We start from the raw sequence: 19647 nt of genomic DNA, 5'->3' as shown, positions 1-19647 counted from the left end.
GATGTGAATTCTTCATTGCATGATGTGAACTCTTCATTACATGATGTGAAAACTTCATTACATTACATGATGTGAAAACTTCATTACATTACATGATGTGAAAACTTCATTACATAACATGATGTGAAAACTTCATTACATTATGTGAAAACTTCATTACATGATGTGAAAACGTCTTTACGTGATGTGGTTGTTTCATTACATTATGCGAAACTTTCCTTATGTTCTGTTAAAATAAAAACCCTTGTACATGATGCGAATACTTTAGTGTATGATGTGAATATTGCAGTACGTGATGCTAGAACTGCATTACCTGATGTGAACGTCACCTTATAAGTATACGTCATGTAAATTGTTTAATGAGACCATTTAAGGGTTCAAAAATTGATAGAAGCGTGCTTTGTGTTTTTTATTATTAGGTTTGGTCGTTTTCGGTATTCTGGTGCTCCATAACTCCTTTACCCAAATCTGTGCCCTATATTCACTATAAATGTTTTGTTGCACAGTCCATAGGCTTGTTAATGATATATAGGATTTGATTGTAGTTAGGCCATTCAAGGGTTCAAAACTTTATAGAAACGGTCTTGATGGTGTATTTTTATGGTAGTGCTATTGTAACGGAGGGGGTCGGTGACGACACCTCCCGGGACGGGTAGTTGCCATTATTGTGTCCCTATTCGACCATCGGGACACCTGATGTCAGATTATGGCTGAACAACACACAATTAATCAAATGAAACTATGTTTATTCACTAATGTACAATAATTGCGGACAAACGAGAGTCAAAAAACTTTCTTAAATGAAGATCAAAAATAGAGTAATTTCAAATGTAAAATGAAAAATAAAGTGTTCCCAGAGTTAGTCTTTAGTAAAGTAAATTGGCTTCGCGTTGTGTTTTAAGTAGTAAAATTGCACCAAGAAGAGGTGACTGCATGACTCTAGCGAACTGCACCGAAGTGGTGACTAACTTTAAACTCAAGTGGACTGATACAGTCCGGCGAGTATTTGGAGGCCAGTACAAGGCCGACTCCGACTGAAAAACAATTAAAATCCTTATATTGTCATTAAACCGGATAACTTGAACAGAAAAGGTACTGAAGACAAATTGAATAAATTAACATTCATAAAACATTACAGAAACATCAAAAGTTAAATACTAAAACAGTTAAATTAACAATCCTTACTTTTATCTCACTATGGAGTTAAATCAAATTAAACTTAAAATAAACATTTAATCAACAAATAATTAATCTATCCAAAATTAAGGGGAATTAACTAGGCACATCTATTACACTATTATAAGGTTTATATTTTAGGAAACTCAGTATTATATACAAAATTTTTATGAGTTCCTTACCAACGAAGTTGAAGGGGACTTTAGGTTTGCACTTTGTCCGTCTGTCAGAATGTCCGTCCGGAAAATTGGCTTTCCGCATTTTTTAGTTTTAAACATATTTATTTATAGTGGATTTGGAAACAAGTTTTGCAACTTATATAAACCCTTTCCACTTTGCGAATGCGAGTGCTTCTTCGTACTTCTTCTTCTTATGGTATCCAGTTATCCATCAGATTTTTGATGATTACTAACTGCTGCGCATGCGTAGAATAATAATAAATAAATATTTACAAAAGAATAGGGCCAAAAAAAAACAAATACTAACATGACATGTGGTTAAAACTATTTACATAACTACTAGGTTTACTGTTCTATATTGTAGAGAACAGTAGGTGTCAACTGTTCTCTAAAAAATGTTAAGGTCGGAGAAAGTACTACCTTTGGAGGTGGTACATTCCATTGTGTAATAGTAAACGGAAAAAATGAATGAATGCCTTGTAGCGGCATTAGCCAACTCGTTTTTACAAGGATGTTTTTTACGTCCAAGAGATATGGCACTGTTGTTGGCCATGCTTGAAGATATTGATTTGATATTTAGTATATAATATAACCATGACAAGTTACAGATCAAGTTCTAGTTTTGTTCCGGTTTGAGGATTTTTTTTGCAGAGTTATGGCCCTTGGACTTAGAAAATTCATTCAGATAATTGGTTTTCACATTTTGCTTTTTAAAGATATTGACTTAAAATTTGGCATATAGTAAAACCATGACAAGTTGCAGATCAAGTGCGAATTGTGTTTCGGTCTGATGATTTTTTGCAAAGTTATGGTCTTCGAACTTAAAAAAATCATGCAAGAAATAAATTTTCCACTATTTTTTTGTCATTAACTTTCAGATTTAGATTTGAAATTTGGTTTTAATTTTACCATTACAAGTTACAGATCAAGTTTAAATTTAGTTTTGATTTGATGATATTTTGCAAATTCATATGATCCTTAGACCAAGAAAAATCACACAATTAATCAATGTTCTGCACATGTTTTAGTCGGTCATGCTTGTCTAACCAACATTATATTGATTTGATATTTGGTATCTATACTTTTAACATTACAATTTACACATCAATTCAAATTTTCTGTTTGAGAATAATGAATTTTAACTGGTAGGGGACTATGTATTGCCATGCAATACTCTCAGAATGCTGGATACTACCCATGCTGGTCTTTGTCCACACTTTTTACGTTTGTGTATCACTTCTCAGCCATTTTTTTATGGATTTATGTTTTTAAGTTGAGATAAATTAATAGATTAATTAATTTGAAAGTGAGATATGTAACAAAGTAACGTAAGTGAGACAACTGTACATGTACCGTATAGTTTCTGGATATACATGATATAGGAGAAGTATTTTCGATATTTTTTGGAAGGGGTTTGCCAACATTGCCTCTAAAAAGTACTATTTTCATATAAAATTCATTAGGTTCCTAAATCTATATAAATATATAAAAAAAAAATGACTTATACTTTTAGAAAAAGAAAATTTTAAATATGACACGGCCATGCTCATATAAGCTCTAAATGTATAGCATCACTCATAATTTACAGAAATTAGACATACAGCTCCCTTTAAATGCATTTAAGGATGTACTTAGTTGAGATTTAAAAAAATCCAGAAATTAAAATTGATACTATAAGTCGAAAGAGCATCAGCTAAGGAACAAAATAAGCTAAAAAAAATATTGATAGGTCATAGAGCTCCTTTTTGAGATATCGTCGCTGGGCTTCTAAAATGTTGTAAATTACAAATTTTTCAAGAAAAACAGGCTTTGAAAATTTTGACGAAATGCATGCATCCAAAATGTCGTATGTGAACTTGAAGATTTTTGTAAATACCAGTGAAATAAAATCTTTGACATTTCTGGATAATCAGAGAACTTAAATTATTTTCACAGAAATAAAGAAATGTTTAATTATTTTATTCCCAAAACCATTATACAACGATTTTCAAGTTTTCATACAACATTTTGGAAGTAAACTTTACAAACAACTGACATTGGCAATTTTGTAATATGTCTTATTTCAAACGTTTTGATTGGTCTAACTATATGCTATTTTGTAATACCAAAGATTTCCTCCCGCCCAGACCATTGGTGTCAAAAAGTATTTTTAGCCAAAAAAGTCATATACGACATTTTAGAAGCTCAGCGACGATATTTCAGTTTTAAAAAATGGCGGGAAAAGGCTGACTTGGACTTTTACCTTACATTTACATTGGTATTAATTGGATCTCAAAATTAGCTTTGAAGTTTTCAATTATGAAAATAAAAGTCGGTGTTATGGGGCAAAATATTTTACCCTATAGCTTTGGAAAAAATCCAAGGAGTCTGAAAATCTGACACATATTTCCAAAACCTCACCTAAGTACTTCCTTAAATACCACAATAAGCCATTGCTATATGATTTCCAATAGCATATTAATAAAATATGTAGAACATACCATTACCCTAAATCAATATTCAGTTATCAAGCCACAATGAATTTTGATATAGAATTTCATAAAAAAAAAAAAGAAAGGTCATTTGATTTCTATATAAAATCTAGCAGAACTATGACCTATATTTTTAGCTCAATACATTTATCGTATACCCTTTTAAAGGAATTTAAGTTATAAACGCCATGCGTAATAACGTCCGAGAGGTCCCGTGTTCTTATAAAGATGTTTTGACATAATGAAGTGTTCACATAACGTCATATGTGTTTCTTACCTCGTAATACCCATTTGACATTACGATGTATATATTTTGGCATAATGTAATAGAAATACGACATAAAGATTTTTTAACATAACGTAAAGAAATTTTCGCATCATGTAATAAAACTTTCAGATTAGGTAATGAAACAACCACATCACTTAATGAAGTTTTCACATCATGTAAAGAGGAAACCACATCATGTAATGACGTTTTCACATCATGTAAAGAAGATTTTACATCATGTAAAGAAGAATTCACATCATGTAATGAAGAATTCACATCATGTTAAGTAGAATTCACATCATGTAAAGAAGAATTCACATCATGTTATGAAGAGTTCACATCATGTTAAGTAGAATTCACATCATGTAAAGAAGAATTCACATCATGTAATGAAGAGTTCACATCATGTTAAGTAGAATTCACATCATGTAAAGAAGAATTCACATCATATAAAGGAGAATTCACATCATGTAAGCAACATTTGCATCATGTCATAGTAGTTTCTTCTTATAAGGCAGTGATGGCGTTCCATATTCTAACCATGTGCAAAATCGTTCTTGTGAACTGACACCAAACTTAACATTAATGTTTATATCTGAAGGTTCATGTTCTCTCCATTACAAACTCCAAATAAGTAGATGTGGTTTGATTGCCAACGAAACAACTCTCAATCAGATACCAAATGAAGTAGACATACGATTTGTGAATCTGAATTTAAAATTGATTCCAAGGGGGCAATAATGTTGATTGCCTGAAATTGCAAAAATCTTCTGGTAGGTAATTTGATTGTATTGTAGAAATGATCCAATGATACTTTATACCAATTTTGAGTTTTTGTTGCTAATAGCCAAATTCAAGATGACCACCACCACTTGCAAAAAAATTGTATAGAACTACGAGCAATACGTATACATACACCTAGATTATTCTTAGAAAATCTCTTACACTTTCAAATGAAACCAGCATGCATAAATTACTGAAGAACAATTTGTCAAACATTGGAAGTATTATTATATAATACTGCTAAGGTCAAACACACCAATACGTTTCAAACAAGTACTATCCACACTGATATGTGTCCACTCTTGTAGTGATAATAAAATCTGTCAACTTCATATTCTGTTATTGTATCTTAGTTACTGAGTTAAATATGTTTATGATACTTCTAATTGAAACTGGACGCATCTTGTCGCCTCGACCACGAACAAAAACAATTAAATGTCCATTGATCGTCAGCAAAAATTTTAACAAAAAAAAACGCCAAAAAGGTGGTAAAATAATCGACAAATACAAGACTTGGTACCGCCTCGTACGTGAAAGACCATTTAACCTTAAGGAAGGTTTATATTATTTTTCATTTTATATCTGTTATTTGTAAAACGCAAAAGCATAACATTTTTATTTGTTTAACTTAACAACAACACTAATAGTAAAATACTCTCTATAAGATTTTTTTTCTTTTTCACTTTTTTGAAAATAACGATACCCTCTGACTGTGAAGGATGTATAAATACGCAGCCACGTCAGCCTTCCAACAGAAAACCCAATTCTAATGAAATGCATCACTTTACTGTTTGTGATGTATAAATGCGCATCTTACGTTTGCTTTCCGACTGATATCCCCATTCTAAAGAAACGCATCATTTTTACTTTGGGGGATGTATAAAAACACAGCCACGTCTACCTTCCAACAGAAACCCCCATACTAAACAAATGCATTTTTTTACTGTTTGTGATGTATAAAGACGCAGCCACGTCTGCTTTCCGACAGAAAACACCATTCTAAAGAAACGCATCATTTTTACTTTGGGGGATGTATAAAAACGCAGCTACGTCCACCTTCCAACAGAAAACCCTATTCTAAAGAAACGCACCCTTTTACTGTTTGTGATGTATAAATATGCCGACACGCCTGCTTTCTCTGACAGAAAACCCAATTCTAAAGAAATTCATCATGTTTACTGTTTGTGAAGTATAAATATGCAGCTACGTCTGCCTTCCAAAAAAAAAACCATTCCTAAGATACGCATTATTTTTTACTGTGTGGGATGTATAAATACGCAGCCATTTCTGCTTTTCAACAAAAAAAAAACATTCTCAAGAAATGCATCCTTTTTATTGTATGGGAAGTATAAATGCGCAGAAATGTGGGGACGGAAAGAGGATGGTATACATTTGTACATGTATCAATTGCTTGGTGTAGGATATATGCCACGTCTTTATATAGCAACTGACGTTAACGAAGCATTATAATAACTCTTTGAGAGGTCCGTATATATCCTAGACATTTTATAAGACACATTTTTATGCTCGCTTAATTACATCTCTTTTGCAGTGGACATCTATGTTGCCTGTCCTCCGTCCTATTTTACAATATATTAAAGAGTCATTTCAACTCTACATTTGTATTTCAGTTGGTTTCAGTAACATTTTGAATTTCGTCATTTATTCATTGGCGGCAAACGTGCTAGCGAGGCTTTATTTTTCATTTTTCTTTTCGTTTTTTTTTTTGGTTACTAGCTGCTATATCGGTCATATCTATCTAAGTGAATGTCTTTCATAATTGTTTTTCATTAATTGTTTTGTTATAAATTAAGCAGTTAGTTTTCTTAATTGAATTTTTAAATATTTTTCATGACGGAGCCTTTTAAAACTGACTATACGGTATTGGGTTGTCTCATTGACGAAGGTCGTACGGTTGATTCAATTGCTTGCATGCACTACATTTGAACTTTGATGGACAGTTGTCTCACTGACAATCAAGCCCCATCTCCTTATTCTCATATTGAACAAAAGAATACCACTGATATTTGCTTCGTATACCTTTCACCATAGACAAGAAATAATGTAACGTGAACTTTCTATTTTAGTGTAATAACATATTCCAATAGCGACAGTATATTGGGTATACATTGTATCTCGCGCAGTTGATACTATATTAAACAGTTTGTATTTCCTGTCCTGTCCTTGTTACAAGGCAACTATTAAACCAAAGTTTTTTTTAAATGGTTGATGTGAAGTGATCCCTTTGAATGTTTTACGAACAACACCTTGCTTGGGTTGACCTTTATGGAATATCTGTCTTAGCTGCAATGTGGCCCTCTTCTCATCAATTTTGACAAACCGCCTCGATAGCCTAGTGATAGCGAACTCGCTTCAATTACAGGAGCTGGTTGGTTTAAATGGAAGGCTTGATTCCACATTAAGCACGTGTCACTTAAGAGTAAGAGCAAAAAATGGTGGGGTGTGTGGTTGGGGACTTGGAGTCAAAAATAATGTGTCCTGGTAAGTGACATGTCTTTTTGGTGGCTGTAATCATGGGAAGTAGTACGTTATAGATCAACCTGTCGGCCTAGTGCAAAAAGAGTCATATTCATATCATCTCAACATGTTTTCGGTCTTATATGTATGTAATATTTGCCACTGGATGTTACACACATATTCATATCCTCTCGACATGTTTTCGTCCTTATATGTATGTAGTATTTTCCACTGGATATTACACACATATCCATCATCATCATTTTCTGAATTACCGAATGCAAATAATCACTCAAATTGTACAAACATGAGCGCCACTAGTGGAGAAAGAACTGATCCGTTTTTCAGAGGTAAGTATTTATATTTCTGTGTACTCTTTTCATGGACTGCTGTTGGACTTTGATTTGAGACGCGTTCCTTTTTGGCCATGCTATTGTCTTTCTATGACAATAGTTTAGTTTAACATTGACCCCATTGGTATCTTGTCTCACTTTTTATGAACCTATCGATTGCATTTATTGCTACTTATTCTGGTACTGAAAATACATGAACTATTTGCCACTGCTTGATGTTTCGCAAACAAGAACCCATCAATCAAAAAAGAGATGTGAACAATTTATCCTGAATTTAGATCACACGTACACCTGGACAATTTATCCAGCAACTTTCACACGTACACCTTGCTTAATTTGCCTTTAATGTATTCCGCTGGACAACATTTCACAACTATCAATTGATCAAACAATCATCATTAGAGCCTTTTATCATACAAAAATTAGATATATTTTCCCCCTTAAAGAAGGTGTTTTATTTCAGATAATGGTGATTTATAAATGGTACCTTTTACATAATAACCGGACAATTTCTGATAATAGTGATTTCCTATTAAACTTAAAACATGATAATTAGTGGTAGTATGATATGGTGTTTCTGATGGGTTCATATACAATGATAACCAGACATTGTCTGATAACAGTTATTTCTGGTTGATCTCTAGAAAGTCAGACTCAGATATTCTATGAAAATGATAACACATAACCAGACATTGTCTGATAATGATGTTTTCTGGTTGATCAATAGAACATGATAACCATATATTGTCTGATAATGGTGAATTCATATTGGTTCCTAGAACATGACAACCACATGTTGTCTGATAATGGTGGTTTGTTATTGATCTCGAGAACATGATAACCATATATTGTCTGATAATGGTGATTTCTGATTGAGCTCCGAGTATATGATTACCATATATTGTCTAATTGTGATTTCTGATTGATCTCGAGAATATGATAACCATATATTGTTTGATTATGGTGATTTCTGATTGATCTCGAGAATATGATAACCATATATTGTTTGATTATGGTGATTTCTGATTGATCTCGAGAATATGATAACCATATATTTTCTGATAATGGTGATTTTGATTGATCCCGGGAAAATGATAACCATGTGTTGTCTGATAATGGTGATTTCTGATTGATCCCGTGAATACGATAACCATATATTGTCTGATTATGGTGATTTCTAATTGATCCCGAGAATACGATAACCATATATTGTCTGATATTGGTGATTTTTGATTGATCCCGATAATATGATAACCATATATTGTCTGATTGTTGTGATTTTTGATTGATCGCGATAATATGATAACCATATATTGTCTGATTATGATGGTTTTTGATTGATCTCGAGAATATGATAACCATATATTGTCTGATAATGGTGATTTTTGATTGATCCAGAGAATGCGGTAACCATATATTGTCTGATAATGTAAATTTCAGACTGATCCCGAAAATCTGATTGTCTGATAATGGTGATTTGTCCCTGAAACATGATAACAATATATTGTGTATTCGTCTGCAAACAATAAGGACAAATATTTAGAACCTGTCCAGTGTTATGTATATGTATGGTCATATGTGTTTTGTGGTCAAGTCGTGAAAGTTGTATCCCTTTGTATGATGATGCATATTTGTGATGTAATCTGTCTCTTTGGAATAAACGTGCCATGGCAATAGATGTGTTTTTGTTGCTCTTAAGCAAGTACAACTTAAGCGACATGGGGAGGTAAGTATATGTTCTCCATGTACGTAATACCAGGTAAATGGTAAAAGCGGTTCAATTGATTACCATTCTATCAAAGTATCTCTAAAGTATGTGTTATCATGAATACACACCCTTTCAAAAGGTTAAAACACACACATTGCAATAGATTTATCCCTTCATGGTTTATTGCTTTATATCCTTCTGATATAACAATGGACCAACTATTAAATATTTCAAGCAAAACCTGGAAATATTAAAAATATATATATTTCCTAATACATATCTTTTTTTTAATTTTTATTTCATGAATGAAACAAGATGGTAGGTATATGTCAACGAAACAGCAATTCAATTATAAAAAAAAATAGAAAAACATCTGATGGTCAAAATAGTTTTCTGGGATAAACAAATAACAAGAAAATATGCTAGTCATCAACTCATGCCTAGGTTAAAAAGATGTGAATGTGTTAAAGGAAATCTAACATCTACACCTAATTCTCTCTAGGACAAAAAAATAAAATAATTCATATATCTTTCTCATTAAAAAACATAGTCATATATAGAGGACATTGTCCTAAATGCTTTATGTTGTCTCATGCTTCTCACTGTACTATACAAATTATTAGAACTATATATATGTTTATAAACAGATATTCATTTTAATGTACATAATACAATTAATATGGTATTTAGCAATATCAACATTAAAGTTTTTGCCGTATGTAATTACATTTGAAAAATAAGAATTTATACAATCCAGTATTGATTCAATCTTTAACTTTAGTCCCATTATTTCCATGTGGTCCACCTTTTTCATCTTTCTCATTTCTTTCTAAAGTTTTATGACTATATAGTTTCATTCTAACTTTATAATGCTTCATCAACAGAATAACGTCTCAATTATAGATGATTGTGTTCTATCCAAAAAAGTTTGGTCTTCTGCAAATCTGTTGCTATGGTAGTACAATGTATGTATATTTCCCATGACGTGTATAAATAACTGTTTGATTTAGTGTTCAATTTCAACTTCAATCGTCATTCCTGAAATGAAATAAAATAAATCAGAACTGATTCAATACAAGAAAACAATATGTTACTGATTGATCGATTGTTACTTAACGTCCAGTAACAATTATTTAATGCATGTTAATGAGGCATCGATGGTCCATTGGTCTAAATAGTAGAACTAGTAATCATGCCAAAGGTCGTGGGTTTCTCCATACACTCCGGCTTCCTCAACCAATTAAACCTGACCGCCACGAAATAGTACACTGGTACAATCGTGCTGAAAGTGGTGTTAAATAACAATCCATAAATCACTTTATTAATACATGTTTAGGACGAAAACAAATTAACAAGTAGTACAATCATCAGGTCCTGTGGTATAGAAGGCGTCCACTAGAATTAAACTGAAGATGCGTTGGATAACGCATTGTAATAGGCTACTCACGGGCCCACCAAAACGTTGTCGCAATGGTCACACAGAACACTGGATTAAGTGTTCCCATGTTGACCGGATATGGTTACGTATTTATATATATATCGTACAATCAAACGGACACCTCATTTTTACTGCCGCTTTCAATAAGACCAAATGTGACCATATGTCTATTCCAGGTCACCTTTTTGTTTGACATTCTACTTTTACAGAATAAAGTTTTTTACTGGCAGAACCAGTAGAAGATAGAATAAAATGCTCCGCTGGGCACAGCTTGATACGACCGCAGAGATCGAACCCTGAACAGTTGGGGCAAGTATGGACACAATATTCAAGCTTGATACAGATCTGAATTTGGATTGTGATTAAATATTTGACACAGCAGAGGTTTCTGACACAGAATGAATGTGGTCTAAGAACTTATTTTTTTTTACTTTACCTATTATGGTCCAATATCCAAAATCTAAATACATGGTTAGATTCAGCATATCAAAGAATCCCAAGAATTAAATTTTTGATGAAATCAAACAAAGTTTAATTTTGGACCCTTTTGACCTCAATGTGGACCAATTTGATAACGGGGCACAAAATTCAAAAATCTAAATTCATGTTTAGATTCAGCATATCAAAGAACCCCATATATTCAAATTTTTGTTAAAATCAAACAAAGTTTAATTTTGGACCCTAATTTTGACCAACTTGAAAACTGGGCCCATAATTAAAAATCGAAACACATGTTTAGATTCAGCATATCAAAGAACCACAAGAATTCAATTTATGAATAAATCAAACTATAAGTCATGGCTAACAATTAGGGATGTCAATGAGTACTCGAGTACTCGAGTATCGCTCGGTAGTACCGAGTATCGAATACCAAAATGATACTCGACTAATCGGGAAATTATATATTAATCAAAATTAATCAAAATTAAAATACGTTTTGAATGTTTGCCTATAATTTTGTCTTTTAAAATTCCCCCGAACAACAGAGGTACAAATGTAGGCTATAAACAAGAGGACATTTTCAAGGCTTACACTTTTAACTGATCGTGTCTTAGTCATTCCACCACTTCTGTACCATCAGAGCAAAATTTTTTATCGACAGGACTGTTAGTTACGTTACAAGGTCGAAAAATCGGCTTGTCCCAGAAAAGGTTGAAAAGATATGTTTCTGACACAGAATGAATGTGGTCTAATGAACTTGAAAATTTTGTTTTGTTTTTGAGCAATTCACTATGCTGTTGCATATTTATCCTCTCAAAAATAAAATATTTGAAGACATTTTCTTTTTAATTTCTGAAATTTGAAATGAGAAAAAGTTGAACCCCCCTTTCCCTTATTCCAAAAATGATCTCAATTCAAATTTCTAATGGAGTTTGCAACAATAACTACTCATTTAAATACACCATAAAGCATTAAAATATAAAATGTCATACAGTCATGGTTGAAATTAAAATAAATTAATAGTAACTTCTAAAAAAATAAATGGGGAATGTGTCCAAAGGGACCCAGATGATGCCCCCGCTAGCACATAACGTTATAAAGGGACATTAATCAAGAACTGTAAAAGTGAAGCTGCCACAAATTGAAGTTAAACTGAGTTTAGAGGTAATAAGCACTATATACAAACTTTATTAAATTTAGTTGAGACAAACTTAAGTAAAGAGAACAATGTTATAAATTTTTTGGAGCAGATATTTTTCGTCGTAAATTATTAAGATCGGGTTCAATCTGAAGTTGTGATAAGTGACAAAAAGGAAAAAAAATAAATCACTACACGAATAATTATACAATTATTAAAGCCTTGCTTGACATTGCGGACCAGATGCTCAAAGTGGTATTTAAAAAAAAAAAGAAAAAAATGGAAATAAACTGTTTCTAAAAATGTCATTTTCATCATTTTTCTGCATAAACTGCATTTTGTCATGCTTTCTCCAAATCTCAAATAAAAAATATAAGTCACCGTGCTTGATTCCATGATAAACGCGATTTATCCTAAAAATTGCGTCCCCCCTTTGTAACCTCAACGTTATCTCTAAAGTACACGACGTCGCTGGCAGACAATTTCGACGTTATTGGCGACATTTTTCAGATGTATGAATATTGCTTGTAAAGTACTATCTATAAATTGGTTATATTGTTTCCGGAAATAAAATCATGTGAATAACAAATACCTCTCTTTGTGGTCTAAGTGAGAAACATTTCAAGAAAAGTTATAACGGACTGTTGATAATTTTAAGGCTTTTAAAATTAAAGACTCAGCAATTTAGAACTTGACATACAGGTACATTTACTGTACACACTCGTATATTATTTCATACCGTATGTTGATCTCTTGATTTGTTTTGTTTTGTTTGGTGGGCTGCTATTTCATTACAAATATTTCTTAAAATCGTTTTATTCACGTTTTAATCACTGAGAAATCTGTTTTTGTTGATACGAATTAAAAGTTCACGTCGTTTGGACAGTAAATCAAATTTAACGCCCATTGCAATTCAAATTAGAAATTTACATTAGGACGTGAAACATTTAGAATGGGAATTAAACTAATTCGAATTTATAGTTAATGCGAATCGAATTCGAATTACGTGTGAACTTAGCATTATCCTGCAAACAGAAATTCTTTTTTGTACATAAATTGCAGCACATACATTAGGCCGTTACTTTTTTCGTTTGAATTGTTTCACATTGTCATTTCGTGACCTTTAATAGCTGACTATGCAGTATGGGCTTTGCTCATTGTTGAAGACCGTTCGGTGCCCTATAGTTGTTAATTTCTGTGTCATGTTTGTCTCTTGTTGAAAGTTGTATCATTGGCAATTATACTACATCTTCTGTTTTATGTGGTCAGAAAACAAAAGCAAACTCTTATAAAGGAGAATCTTCAATTTCCCAAAGAATGCTCTTGTCCAAACAATGAAACTATAACTTTGAAATTTTTGATTTGGCAAAAACGATTGGATTAGTTACAATTAAAATCCTTCTCTCATAGCGTAATTTTATTAGTAAATAACTATATGAATTTTTCACCATAGCGCGTACATAAAATATCGCACTTCAATTCCTCTGTCTGTCCTTCCGGTCCTTCGGGTTAATTACATTTTTCAAGTGAACAGTTCTTGCCAACTTTTCATAAAACTGATATCGTATGGATACGTTCGAAAATCCATGCATATCAAATATTCTTTAAAAGAGTTATGCCATTTGGAAACATTGATTATATTGGAAATTGCATTGTATTCGCTGTCATTCCGTCATTTCTCTAATATATTTACAAAAATATAAAGAACAAAATAAACAGCTGCGCTACGTGCGCATGATACGCCCTCCGTGTTATGAAAGAAACATTATATATGTTTTTAAAATAACACGGGGGTTGCACAGGTAGTCATGCTAAGTATATATTGACTCATTCATTATTCTTGCTCAATAGTAAGTTTGTATATCACAACATGTTTTTTTTTTTTATTTTTTATTGATCTTTTTGGTGTTCAAGCTACAGTGCATACATACATACATACATTTTTACAATATATAAGTGATTGACATATGGCATAGTCATACTATTGATATTTTACGAATAAGACATAGTAAAAACAAATACAAGTAAATGATGTGAATAATCGGTATATGATACAAGTAAAAGATACTTTGGAATACATTAAATATACATGATCATATCGAGAATAAAATTTAATTAATAACTTCCATAAATTCCCCCCATCTGTCGACAAATGACTCGTGCTTGTCTTTAGAAAGATATAAATATTCTAATATCTCCAGACGTCTTTTCAAAAATTTGAGAAAAGCTTGCACAGATATAAACAATCTGTCTAATTGTGTGTACTTTACATAATGAATGTAATATTTTGCCTGTAAAATACAATAGTTTAACACTAAGTTATCAGAATTCAATATACCAAAAATGACACTGTCTTTATTTAAAAAAAATTTTACTCCAAAAACTAAATGCCACCAATTAGAAAATTCTCTCCAAAATCGTTTTATTTCTATTTCAACATGTTTTATATGATCCCCAAATAGAAGCTCAATAAAAATTCAAGAACTCAAAAATGAATTAAAGAGTCATCACGAAAAAGTATACAGATCTTAAGAATAATCTAACTAAAAAGTATGTGAAGTTTTATGCAATAATTATAAATAGTTTTTGAGATACGGCGCGACATGTAAAAACCCCCACTTTTTGTCATAAACTCAATAACTCTAAAATCAAGTTTTGAATCATCCTCAAAAAGTATATACAGATCTTCAGATTAATATAACTAAGAAGCGTGTAAATTTTTAAGCAATAATCATAAATCGTTTTTGAGTTACAGCGCCAACTGTGAAAAAAAAAATCTGTTTTAGTTACAAAGTCCTGTACCTCAAAAAGTTCACCAAAATTAAACAGATCGTTTGACCATCATGACTGAAAAAACAACCATGTTCAGTTTAATGAAATTTGGATAATATGCTGTTCCATGTTTACGACGGACATTTGTGTACCATAATACGTCCCGTAAAAAAACCACGGATGTATAAACATATTGTTGGCTATTGACTTTTGTTAGATAAAGTAAGTGCAACGTTGAGGAAATAAGAACTTTATTCTTTTATATTAGCGGCGTGTACCTACATTTTCGGTATTAGTTTTAAAATATCATTGGTTTCCTGTGCTGCAATAAAATGTCATGGATGATGAATGATGATAAAAATGATAATTGACATGCAGGATATTAGTAACATCAAAAGGGTCAGTCGTCTTCAGATTGCTCACTTTACATTATTTTATTGAAGATCTCAAAGAAACAGTAATTTGTTTTATTTCTTATGATGTTATTAGACTGTTATCCTGTTAGAATCAAATGCACTAATATTAATGGCGTAGAAGTTAGCATGCGGGAGACACAGAAATTGGAGGATCGAAATTCCACAATAAGTTTCTTATTACAGAAAATTACACGCATTACGTCCTGCAAAAAGTGACATTTTGCAGGAATTCAAATGCTTAACGTCGTGCCAAGAGTTAACTCCCTTGAAACTGTATTGGATGCTCTTAAGTTGATTCAATTATTATTTTGGACAAAGAAAGATAACTCCAATTTTTAAAGATTTCATAAAGCATTGGTTTTAGGTGATTCAACAACCATTCTGGACAAAGAAAGATAACTCCAATTTATTGTCTTGAAACTACAAAAATGCTTGTTCATGGCCCCTTTTGGCCCTTTATTCCTAGACTGTTTGCCACATAACCCTTAAAATTTATCCCAACCTTCTACTTATGGTATTAAACATTGTGGTACAATTTCTGAACAATTGAAATACAAAATGTACTTATACACAACTAATTGTCTTGACCCTAGATGAATGGTTGTTTTAGGCCACTTTTTTCTAAAGCTTATGGACCATAACCCGCAAAATGAATGCCAAACTTCCTTTTGTGGTTATAAACATTGTGTTAAAATTTTATTGATTTCTATTTACTTATACTAAAGTTATTATCCCGAAACAATCCGTCTTCGGATGACGTCGACGTGATACCAATATACGACCGCAAAAATTTTTGCGGTCGTATAAAAATAAAATTCCTTTGTAACCATAAAAGCTCATTTAAATACATCATAAAGGTACTAAAATAGAAATGACATCATAGTCATGGCTAAAAATAAACAAAAATATCTATATCAGCAACAATTTATATTGGCAAATTTCCAATGGAGTTTATTATACTAAACGTATTGGCAAATTTCCAATGGAATTTATTAATACTTAAGTTATTGGCAACTTTTCCAATATACATAATTAAAAAACAGTGTAGCTGAGATATTCAAATGAGTTTGAATTACAACCCAAATAAATGTTCAACCATAAAAGCCCATTTAAATACATCATAAAAGTTTAAAAAAAAAATAAATACATCATAAGGCTATTAAAATAGAAAATGACATCATAGTCATGGCTAAAAATAAACAAAAAACCTTCATCAGCAACATTTTATATTGGCAAATTTCCAATGGAGTTTATTATACTAAAGTTATTGGCAAATTTCCAATGGAATTTATTAACAATAAAGTTATTGGCAAACTTCCAATATACATAATTTAAAAGCAGTGTAGGTGAGATATTCAAATGAGTTTGAATTACCAACCTTACACTGCTTTTAAATCATGTTTTGTACTTAAGCATTCCCTTTGTTGTATGGTACCTTGCACAAGTTATTATCTAGAAACTAGAAAAATGCTTAGTTTTTTGCCCCTCATTCCTAAACGTTTTGGGCAATTACCCCCAAACTCAATTCCAGCTTTCCCTTTGTGATATGGAACCTTGTAGTACAATTTCAGAAAGATACTTACAATAACACACAAGTTATTGTCTGGAAGTTACAAAAATGCTTATTTTTTACCCCTTTTTAGCCCCTAATTTCTTAACTGTTGGTACCATAACCCCTAACATCAATCCCAACCTTCCTTTTGTGGTAAAATTTCATAGAGATCCATTTACTTAAACTAAAGTTATTGTGCGAAAACCAATGTGTCTTCGGACAACACAATAACGTCATACCAATATATATATATATTGAGTTACTTTGTTATTGTCTTCATTATTTTTGTTGTTGTTATACATGTTATATGTCCCAAACTGTAAAGTTTATATGGCAATAAAACTTTGAATTGAATTGAAAAAAATATACGACTGCAAAATTTTTTTGCGGTCGTATAATGACTTCTTGTTTCAGATCAAGGAATGCGTTTGCCGAAACATGGTCTCAGTCAACAGGCATAATTAAACTTTAATAAATAGTTAAGTCTGCAGTGATCGGGAAGTACGTGCGCCCTGTGCCTACAGCGCATATTGACAAGAAATGGCGCATACAGTGACAAATGTAAGCGCCCACGTGGCGCACGATATTTTTCACTTTGTTTCGAAACGTTTAGATATCGTCAAATGAATTTCCGATCGTGTTCCATGCCGCCATATGTGTGTACACAACTGTGTAATGTTCCTCCAATAATAGGAGCACCTATATATTTTTGGGACGTCTCGGGTGTTTCCCTATGATAATAGAACCATGCGATTTAACGTCTCGGGTGTTTTCCTATTGTAATAATAGAACCATGCGGTCTAACTGATAACCCGAAAAACGTAATTAACCATCATTTATGATATATATTTTTTTATAAACAACTTTAAATTTGTGAAATTTGGCTAGTACAGACGAGATTTAACTCTAATAATAATCTCATTTAGTTTAGCTTGCTATTATTCGATTGAAGAACCCCAAAGACTTTTTAGGAATATAGTTTTTGTCTCCATAAAAGACGCTTATATATACTGTCCTTGTCATTTTTTGGTCTTTGGCTCATTTTGACATTTTGTAAACATGACTTCAGTGATTTGTTGTTTTGTTCTATGAATTAATGGTACTCTTTACTGTTATTCTTATCACCGTGATGAAGTTATAATAATACAAGAAGTGCAGGGGAAATACCTGAAAAGTCCTCTGATACGGAACGTCTGGAATAAGTATGGTATCGACCAAGACCCAAATTTAATGTAAAAAAAACCCAACATGAACATTAACAAGGCAACAGTACCAGTTTAAACATTGTAAATAAAAGGTTAACTTAAATATTGTTGGGGTTGGAAGAAGTTATTGTATATTCATTGAAATTGAAATGACAAAATCACAGGAACAATATCCATGATTTTATTTATGTAAAAGTAAGTACCAACACCTCTTTGCCAAAATATACTGATACTTTTTTTTTTTACAGAAGTCAATTCAAATGCCATTATGGCCCACTCATTAGACAACATGGCCCATTATTTTGTTAAAATGGCCCATTGAATTTATTTTTGAGGGGCCCTGGGCCCATAGTGAAAAATACCTTCCAGATCACTGAGTCTGTATACACTCATACTTTGAAATAGTAATGGACATTGAACATTACAAGAAAAACACAATAAAGGCTCAGAAATCAACCACTTTAAAGTATATTTACCCAATACATGTATATCATTTTCAATTGATTTAACTTCCTCTGCCGAAATAGTTTTAGCCAAAATGTCATTCAGCGCATCTGTATACAGCCTTGTTGGTGTGTTATGGTGATCAAATCGTTTTAAAAGGTCGCTTAATATATTACATAATTCAATAAAACGTTTGTCTTCAAGTTTAAATATGCAAGAGTGTTGTAGTTCGTTTCTTGTTAGTCTTATGCGCTCAATATCATCTCCAATAGCTATGTCTGTATTCTGAATAGTTTGCCATGTCCCGCCCCATAAATTACTTGGAATGTGTTTATTTAGTTTCCTGTGCTCATTGTACAAGTGAGTTACATCACAATCGCTTCTTGGACGTAGATTTGGTTTGTCTGGTTTTAATAGGTCATATGAAGCATCAGCTAAAATATTCAGTACGATCATTCCCATCTTTGTAAAATTGATTTCCTCTTTGGTGAACTGAAAATAAGTAAAAAGTAAGCAATTGCGATGTAAAGTATGAAAAACGTATTATACAATAACATTTAACATAAGTTTTGGTTGAATCAATTGTCAGTTAACTTGGCCAAGTACTCGACGAAGTTCCTGCAAGAAAAGAAATAGAAGTAAAATCGATGAGCTGGTACCTAGCATCTAAACATAATTCTTCCTCAATTATTTTCTTGCGCAACCTAAATCTGGGATTGCTGTTCAAAATTAATATAAAAACATCTGTCCTCATACCATAGACAGATCTAAATCACATGTCGTGTTAAATCATTCTTTTTTATTAATGATTATGAACCGAAGTGA

The 19647-nt window shown here is 32.1% G+C and overlaps 2 protein-coding genes across 2 annotated transcripts in view; both read right to left on the bottom strand.

Moving 5' to 3' along the window:
- Positions 1 to 19647, bottom strand: part of LOC139499564 (uncharacterized) — a 690384-nt gene that overhangs the window by 471607 nt on the left and 199130 nt on the right. The window lies entirely within an intron of this gene.
- Positions 10051 to 19647, bottom strand: part of LOC139499565 (uncharacterized) — a 156831-nt gene continuing 147234 nt past the window's right edge. Inside the window, exons 12-13 of the mRNA XM_071288300.1 lie at positions 18855 to 19314; positions 10051 to 10454 (exon numbers count right to left, since the gene is read on the bottom strand). Of these exons, the coding sequence (XP_071144401.1) occupies positions 10423 to 10454; positions 18855 to 19314 (492 nt within the window). The 3' untranslated portion in view covers positions 10051 to 10422. The remainder of the gene's footprint in view (positions 10455 to 18854; positions 19315 to 19647) is intronic.

Source organism: Mytilus edulis, chromosome 12 (genome assembly GCF_963676685.1).
Source record: "Mytilus edulis chromosome 12, xbMytEdul2.2, whole genome shotgun sequence".
NCBI lineage: Eukaryota > Metazoa > Mollusca > Bivalvia > Mytilida > Mytilidae > Mytilus > Mytilus edulis.
Note: the sequence above shows the minus strand (reverse complement) of the source record. Positions and strands in the feature narration are given on the sequence as shown.